We start from the raw sequence: 9,291 nt of genomic DNA on the forward strand, positions 1-9,291 counted from the left end.
TTGGGTAATTTTTTTTAAGCCTTTCAGCTATCATTAGTGTTAGTGTATTTTATGTGTGGCCCAAGACAATTATTCTTCTTCCAATGTGGCCTAGGGAAGCCAGAAGATTGGACACCTCTGCCTTAGACTTTAAGCTCAATTTTTTTCCTACATGGATCACATTTCACATATTCCCAGAATAGCAAAATTGTGGCCTCTGGAATCAGATGGTTTGAATTGGAAACTCCTCATTCCTGTCTACAAGCTGAGTCCTTAGTGCCTCACTTAGCTTATCTGTCAAGCAGGGATAACCTCCCTCTTGGACTTTTGTAAGGCATTCAGAACAATGCTCAGTGAAGAGTAGGTGTCAATAAATAGTAGGTGTAATTATATTGCTATCCTTCAATGCAAAAATATATGTCCCACAGAATTTCCTCTAACATTTCATATTCAAGTTATTAAGCAATTGGGAAGGCATGCTCAAGTTTTGCTTATATTTAGAGACCACAAACTCTATTTGTATGAAGAAGGTTAATGTTTCATTATTTTACTGTAGGGATAGTCTTGCTCCTATTTTCTTCATTTTACCCATCTCTTGACTGCCCTTGAACCTGTTTTCTATTTTAACAGGCTATATTAAGCAGCAGAGAGGTCACAGAAGTAGGCAGGGTTGAAAAACCAATAAGGACCAATATACATTTGATGCTAGGCGCTGGTGCTACCTGGACCCAACTCTAAAGGGATTATTCCATGAAGCAGTCCGTCTCCCATCTCCATGCTTTCTACTGGGATCTCCAGGAATAGTTCTTTCTCCTTGCTAGTTTCCAAATGTTATATCTTTCATAGCCTTTGCTTTCACTCAGAAAAATAAATATGACTAATGAGTATGTCTCTACTCCTTTGCAACTTCATATGAGCCAGGCTTCAGTTGAGCAAAGAAGTTGACCTTAGGGCCTGTTATACTCACTCAAGAAGTAATATCAGGATCAAAAGAAGATCAACAGGAGGGCAGATGCTAGCTCAATAAAAGGGAAAACTGGTATTTAGCATTGCCCAACAGAAGAATGGGCAGGGAGTCCCTTGTCACTGGAGGTGTTCAAACAGAGATTCCTTGGTTATTTAGTTCTTTTTTTACATTAGTATGTGTAATCCTGAGATAGCAATATTAAGATGGATATAAAATAATCCAGATAATCTAAAGATAATAATTTCAATTAACAATATTCATTCATAAACTAGATAGGAAATAAAACTATCATTAGCTTGTCGTTAATCAAAGAAAGATGGTTTCCATAGATTGAGCAAGACATTATGCCAGGGGTTACAGAGGATTCAAAGAATGTTAGTAGACGTTCCCTATTCTGGAATTGTCAGGAAAGGGCAAAACTACTTGAAAAGTTAAGTAATAATACAGAAGTAATATGCCCTTCAGTATGGTGACAGATATATCACTGGTTGATGATTGCATTGATGGTTCAGTAATAAATGCTATGGCATTGGAAAGGCAGAATCTGTGAGCTGCAGACCTAGTTGGGGATGGTTGCTTAGTCCACTTTGCCGTCATAACAGAATACCACTGACTGGGTGACTTAAACAACAGATATTTATTTTCTCACAGTTCTGGTGGCTGGAAGTCCAAGACCAAGGTGTCAGCAGGTCTGATTTCTTCTGAGACTTCTCTCCTTGGTCTGCAGATGACTATCAACTTGCTGTGTCTTCACATGGTCTTTCCTCTGTGTACACATAGCCCTAGGGTCTCCCTGTGTGTCCTAATCTGCTTTTTTTTTTTTTTTTTTTTTTTTTGAGACAGAGTTTTACTCTTATTGTCCAGGCTGGAGTGCAATGGCGTGATCTTGGCTCACTGCAACCTCCACCTCCCAGGTTCAAGTGATTCTCCTGCCTCAGCCTCCCGAGTAGCTGGGATTAGAGGCATGTGTCACAATGCCTGGCTAATTTTATATTTTTTAGTAGAGACGGGGTTTCTCCATGTTGGTTAGGCTGGTCTCGAACTCCTGACCTGAAGTTATCTGCCCGCCTTGGCCTCCCAGAGTGCTGGGATTACAGGCATGAGCCACCATGCTTGGCTCCTAATCTTCTGCTCTCACACGGACACAGGTCAGATTGTATTAGAGCCCACCTTGACAGCCTATTTTAACTTAATCACTGCTTTAAAGACCCTATCAAAAAACAGTCACATTCTGAGGTACTGGGGGGATAAGGCTTCACCATATACATTTGAATTTGGTAACTGGGAAGGGGGACCCAATTTAGTCCATAACAGATGACTTCTTGCAGAAGGGGGAGAATAAACTAGATCTATAGGAAATAGGATAGAGATTAGATGGGTTGAAGGATGGGAGACAGAAAGGGTGGGGAGCACTCAACTCACAGAGATGAACTAGGTCACACATGGGGTTTCTTCTCTTCTCCTGAACAAGTCTTCAAGATTGACAGACTTGTTTCCTTTTCAGAAGACAAAAGCAAATCATTCTTGGCAAGAAATGCTCTTAGCGGCCCTGACTGGAGGAGTGACTGTAAGTTGACATTTAAGTGACAGTATTCTTTGGCTTTGTGGGGCCAGGCAGACTAACAAGTTGTAAAAGCATTTCTGGAGTGAGGAGCAGGGACAAAGGCTGGAGCTTGCCTGCCACGTATATCCATGGGACTGTGTGTTATAATTGATGCCACCCTAACCACTAATGAGGCATTAGAAATGGTCACTCACTGTCAGACAAGTTGTGGTTGATCTCCATGGATGTTCATAATTTATTCAAACTTCCTGCCCTCTTCTTCTATTCTGACTATATTTTTAGTTTGTTTTCTGTGTTCTGAAACAGATTGCATTTCATGTTGCACCCTCCATTTTCAATAATTTTGATTTAGTAGGACTTCCGTGGTCCAGAAATTCTTTTGAATGTTACACGGGATGTTTATTGGAGGCTGAGCTTTTATTAGTTTTTCTAAAATGTACTATAACCCCCAAAAAAGCCTTCTCCCCTTCCTTTTCCTCCTTTTTTTTTTTTTTTTTTCCATTTCAATACAAATGGAATCTTTACCTGGGAAACTCTTACTTCCCGTTTTGTAATTTGAGGACTGTGGCTGGAATACAATATTCTTTTCCCTTTCAGAAGAGTTTATTTTCTTTTGTCTATTTCTTCTCAATTCAGGGATTGATACAACTATCAGTTCTATTCAGATTATGGAAATCCAGCAAATAATAGATCATCAGTATTGCAGTCGAAGCCTCCAGTGCGGGTGGGTAAGCCTCCCCAGCATGCCCTGGTTGTTTCTGGAATTTACCCATGGCTCTGGGTTTTTAAGACTGCAGTGGAAGCTAAAGCTACATGATAAAATCAATGTGTGCTTACATTGCTCTTTAAGTGAAAACATCTTTATTACATGGTGGGAGAAAGAATCATAAAACGGTTGGTATTAGCAAATGTCAATAAGCCACAGCCCCAGTTATTCCAGTCTTCTGGTTTAATGGGTAAGTCCAAAGCAGAAAGCCTAGGGAGCAGTTCTGTTCCTGACTCTCTAAGGGTACATATTAAGGGCACAGAGCTGCCAGTTAATTTTATAGACAAGAAAGACATTGTTGCTGATGGCTCCAAGTTACAAGTGAGCTGACTTTGTATATTTTAATAACAAGGGATATCATTATTTTAATTGCTGAAAAAATGTAACTTAGCTTTTCAGATAGGAGGGAAAAATCAGATATAGCAAAAGTTATCAGCAACATCCATCTCCTTATGGATTACAGGTATGCCTTATCACCTGTATCAAGGTAATGATACATCTAGAAGCAGACGGTGCAAGTTGCTTCAAAGAGTACAGTGTGCCAGTTGTAGGGATTAAGATTGGAGAGGGCTGGGCGTGGTGGTTCACACCTATAATTTCAGCACTTTGAGAGACTGAGGCAGGAGGACTGCTTGAGCCCAGGAGTTCAAGGTCAAGACCAGCCTGGGCAACATGATGAGATCCTATCTCTACCAAAAAAAAAAAAAATTAGCTGGGCATGATGGTACACACCTGTGGTCCCAGCTAATTGGGAAGCTAAGGTGGGAGGATCTCTTGAGCCCAGGAGGTCAAGGCTGCAGTGAGCTGTGTGTTTGCACCACTGTACTCCAGCCTGGATGACAGAGTGCAACCCGGACACACACACACACACACGGAATGTGGGAGTTATTTTTCTTAATTTAACAACTGTTTCTTAGGCACCTGCTAGATTAAAGGCAAGGCCTATAATTTGAACTAGTGTCACAAATCCTGTGGGTTTTCAGCCTCATTTCTTTTCCAAACTGATATAACTTGGGCTTTAAGTTGATGGCTGTGAATTATAAAAGTAACATGTATGGTGCTTTATGATTTATTTATGACCTCTATGTTCATGATCTCATTGAATTCTCACAAAATCCCTATGAGGTTGGTATAATTTATCCCCGTTTTGTAGTTAAATTTCAGTTAAACTTGAAAAAGTTTGCCTAAGATCACCTGTAAGTGGCAGATACAGATATTAATTAATGTGGTAAGATGACATAGTGAAGAGTCAGATGATTCAAGTTCAAGTCCTAGAACTTTGACAAGATGTTTATTCTCCCCAAATACCCATTTCTCAGCTATAAGGTAGGGATACTTTCAAAAGTGAGTTGGGTTGCTGTGAAGCATGCAGATAATGGGAGAGACATCTTAGGAAATGAATTCCTTTTATCTAAGCTTCCCCCGGTCAAACAAACTGCTCCTGATCCCAATGTAGATCTTTCTGTTTTAAAAAATACGTTGATTCACTGAAATAACACTGTTCTCAATTTGGTGTGCAAGTTGCACTCTTGTTATTTTCAGCTGTATTGATGTATAATTGACAAGCAAAAATTGTTTATATTCAAGGTGTATAATGTTTTGTTTTGTTGTAATATACCTATCCAATGCAAAATGCAAGATCTTTCCATTTCCTTTACTTTTGCTTTTTACCTTTTTAGCAACTTAGTTTAGCATTACTTAAAATAAAATGACTGACTCTTTTCCCATCAATCTGATTTTAAGTTGTTTTCCATGTAATTTAAGGGATGGTCAGGTCATAAGGAGAACTTGTTTTAGAGACCATATGTCTTTTTGCTGGAGTTTTTCATTATAATACAAATCAAAGGAATTTCCCTTTTATCCAAGTATCTCTCTGAAAGGTGTGGGGGGATCTATGTATAAGCACTTGTCTTGCAATCTTCTCCATTACTAAATGGTAATTAGAATTAGAACAATTTTAGCAGATTCAGATTCTAAAAGTACTTGATATTTCCTCCCAGTGTTGCTCAAAAGGGAGTGATTTAGTGTAGAAAAAAATGTATTTATTATTTCTAGGGGCATTGTTAGTTTGAGCCTTTGCCTCATTTGTCTTCAGAAATCTGTGTCTCTTTAAAGGGGACTAAAGTCATTTCCTGTGTGAAAAAGCCATTTCCTGGTCTGGGATTTGACTTTCCATCATTTTTGTTTCTACGTGTTCTAAAAAACTATAACTTTTATGGTACATTTTATATTAAGACCTGAAAGAGATCACTCTGAAATTCGACAGGTATATCCTAAAAACAAACAAAAAAATGATACTAGGTTGAACTCAGTTTTCTATATTTATTATTTACTATATAATATTTCACAGTTTTATAGTATATAATGAGTAGCAAAAAGCCCTTTGAAGACTTTCCTACATATTTTGACTTGTGGTTTTATTTTTTTTTCCATAATTAGATCTGGAAATTATAATTACAATATTCCTGTTAATAAACACACACCCACCAATGTCAAGTTCTCTCTGGAAATAAAGTAAGTGCATGGCTGTAAAATATTTCATTTTATCATTAGTTGAATAGCAAGTCTGGATTTACTTCACAATTTGGTCAGTACGTTAAGAGGCAGAAAGCTATCAGTTTGTGTTAACTGATGATGGTTTGAGAGGTGGGCCATTTGAGGGAAAGGTTTTCAAAATGAGGGCTGTGATCATCCAGGCTTTCTTCAGGCAATGGAAGGGCTCTAAACTCTATACCCATGCCTACAAAGTGGGAGTGATTTTGGTTTGATGCTCACAAGCTATAGACTTCCCCTGACTCTCTCACTTGGAGAGAGAGAATTGGAATGGGAACAAGAGTAATAACATGCCCCTCAATAGGAAGACACACAGCTCCCGGTAGCAATGTTAATGCAGACACCACTCCTATTTTCCAAAAGACAGGAAAAAAAAAAAAAAAAAAAGGAACCAGAGTTTGGAATTGGACAGACCAGGGTCCAAGGATTCTGTCACTTACTAATTCTGTGATCTTGTACAAGCCACTTATCTTCTTTGAGCTACTGTTTCTTTATCTGTCATGTAAGTATTACATTACACCATAGCACATAGAGCTGCTGTGAGAATTATTAATAATGGTGAAATTAATAACTGCCATTTGCTGAGCACAGACTATATGCTACACTTTAATACTGGGTCATAAAATCCTCACAGCAACCCTCCCAGGTTGTTTTTCTTTCCCTAGTTTATATTTTTGAGATGGGGACACTTGGGTTTAGAGTTTCAGAATATGTAAAACACACACACACACACACACACACACACACACACACACATATTCTGAAAATCACAGGTAGTAAGTGATGGAGCTGGGCTTCAAATTCAGTCCATCCTCTCAGCCATCACTGTCCTGTCCTGCCTCCCCAGTGAGATGAGACATGTAAGGACACTGCCCTTTCCTGACACACCGTAAGCACACAGTAAATGGTAGCTTTTATTAGGACTATCTTTCCTCCTAAATCACAAAACTCTAACTTAGCCTATTTTTATCAGATATTTTAAAGGATTATGGCACTTAAAGACCTTCCACTAAAAAATTATGCAATGAGCTACTTTCCATGAAGATAAATGTTTTTTTGTGTCTCCTGATTTTAGTCTCTCCTTTCCGTACCCCTCCACATTTCCTTTCTTCTTCCCTTCCTTTTCTATCACTCTTTCCCTTCCCTCTGTCCTCCGCTCTCTCCCTCTGCTTGCCCAGCTCTGTTTTCCTCCTCCATCCTTCACCGCATGCCTTCTGCCTCTTCCTCCGTCTCACTCAGGCTTCATACTCTTTTTCTCATCCACTTTGCCTCTGTGAGGAACGAATGTCACTCAACCCAACTGCTTGCCTTGGAAAGGTTTCTTTTAAGCAGCTAATATTTTGTGACTCAGAACCTACCATATTTCAAGGCAAAGCAAAAGCTAAATGTACTATTGTTGTAAACTGAAAGTACTATTATCTAGCACTCCTTGAGTAACCAGAATAACATAACCGGAATAACATTTTCTTACTCATTTCTGGCTTTTAGTGGAAGGAAATAAGGTATATGCTATATCCCCTGAAGTGGTAGATCGTCTTGAGCCGCTAAATCAGGACTTTTAGTTTACAAACTATTTTTTTGTAAAACAGATGACTTAAAAATAACACATATGCTTAACTGAGATTGTAGGTTGCTCTAACTTGTGCAAAAGGATTGTTCCCAAAGACAAATAGATCGCATCCTTTTGATGATGATTAATGGGCCAACCTCCAGAGAAGAAGAACCATACATTCTTACAGACTTTCAACTCTGATAGCTTTAAAATCTAGTGATTTCTGATAGGACTCACTCCCAAACTCCTACCTGTATTTATTTGCCTTATTATTTTAAACAGTATCTGCCTAGACCCGGAATTTGCAAAATCAAAAATCCTGAAAGCTTCAGATAAATGCAAACTCAGTGCCAGTGGAAAGAGAAAGAATATATCCAAAAATTATAAAAAACACATATGCAGATAAGTTTTGATGTAAGATTAGGTTTTAAAAACTATCATACACAGCCAGGCTAACGTCTGTAATCCCAGCACTTTGGGACGCTGAGGCATTAGGGTTGCTTGAGCCCAGGTGTTTGAAACCAGCCTGGGCAACATAGTGAGACCTTGTCTCTATGAAAAAATAAAATAAAAAGAAAAGAAAGAAAAAAAGAAACCATCATATACTATTTCAGTAGCCATCTGAGATTGGGTTTCTTTTTGTAGTAATGAGATGTGAGCTGGCCTATTGGCATCAGTGAGCTCCGTGTAACACAATGCCTATTGTGAACTCTGAATGGATTTCCAAGTTACGTTCCCATTAGACCCTCTTTTTATCAAGGTGTATCCTAGCAGAAGCTGGTAACTGCTTTTTCATGTGCTCTTTCTTTTCTTTGTCTCTTGAAGCACAACAGAGCCATTGATAGTCTTCCAGTGCAAATTCACCCTTGGAAATATATGTTTTCATAGTGAAAGGGAAACCAAAGGGATGGAAAGCCACAGAGAAATCTCCCAGGAGATGACACAGGTAATGTTTTCTGCCTTCTCTGTTCCCCGCTGAGAGAGGGATTCATTGAACCAATTGCCAGTGTTTTCCCTCCCTGGCTAACCCTAGTCACAGGGCTTGGCTCAGTCTCTTCCTTGTGTCCTTATGAATCTGCCAACTGTTCTAGCAACACCCATCAAAAGCTGTGATCCCGATACTTCTCCTACAGTCATTGAAGAAACGCTTTTTCAGCCTGTACTCTTTCCTACTGACTGTCAAATGCATGTATGAAATGGATCCTCTTTTATTCATTATTTAGGGATATCAGCACATTTGGAGCCTCCCTGTAGCCCTGTTTTCTGACAGCATGTTCCATTTCCGCGTAGCTGCACCGGTAAGCTTGCTTTTTCTTTTTCTTTTCACTGGGAAAGAAATTGAGCAATAAAAAAAAAATCACTTTAACCACAGTTCATTTTTACATTAATCTTCCTCTTTTTTTCTCCTTTTCTGACAGGATTTAGCTGACTGTTCAACTGATCCTTATTTTGCTGGAATATTCTTCACCGATTACTTCTTTTACTTCTATCGACGCTGTGCCTAATTTGTTCAAGTTTGGGGACTTTACCAAAGAAAAATACTCAGGAATACATTTAACAGAAACCGACATCCTCTTGCAACTTCTTTTTTCTTCTTTGTGAAACATTTACATTTATTACTGAAGGACTTTTCCAGGCTTTAGCTTCTAACAGTTTTGAGACATTAATGAGGAGAATAAAATGTTTGCTGAAACTTGAAATAATGTGGTGTTTGATTTTGCCATGATTATGAAGAAAACATTTCCTGGAAGAAACAGTTCTGTTGAATTTAAAAATACTATTTTTGATATTAAGGAAGTTGTGAGCTCAAAATAAGCAGGTCTAGCCTCTACTTTGTTTTAATGTATTTTAAAGCTTTTGAAAAAAACCAAAAGGGCCATGTCAACTTTGTCCCACTAAACATAGACTCT

The 9,291-nt window shown here is 38.6% G+C and overlaps 1 protein-coding gene across 1 annotated transcript in view; it reads left to right on the forward strand.

Moving 5' to 3' along the window:
• Positions 1-9,081, forward strand: part of MYRFL (myelin regulatory factor like) — a 112,649-nt gene extending 103,568 nt beyond the window's left edge. Inside the window, exons 20-25 of the mRNA XM_017894064.1 lie at positions 2,451-2,513; positions 3,147-3,234; positions 5,716-5,790; positions 8,207-8,327; positions 8,605-8,679; positions 8,800-9,081. Of these exons, the coding sequence (XP_017749553.1) occupies positions 2,451-2,513; positions 3,147-3,234; positions 5,716-5,790; positions 8,207-8,327; positions 8,605-8,679; positions 8,800-8,886 (509 nt within the window). The 3' untranslated portion in view covers positions 8,887-9,081. The remainder of the gene's footprint in view (positions 1-2,450; positions 2,514-3,146; positions 3,235-5,715; positions 5,791-8,206; positions 8,328-8,604; positions 8,680-8,799) is intronic.
• The last annotated feature ends 210 nt before the right edge of the window (positions 9,082-9,291 follow it).

This window comes from Rhinopithecus bieti, unplaced genomic scaffold (genome assembly GCF_001698545.2).
Source record: "Rhinopithecus bieti isolate Rb0 unplaced genomic scaffold, ASM169854v2 scaffold_25288, whole genome shotgun sequence".
Classification (NCBI taxonomy): domain Eukaryota; kingdom Metazoa; phylum Chordata; class Mammalia; order Primates; family Cercopithecidae; genus Rhinopithecus; species Rhinopithecus bieti.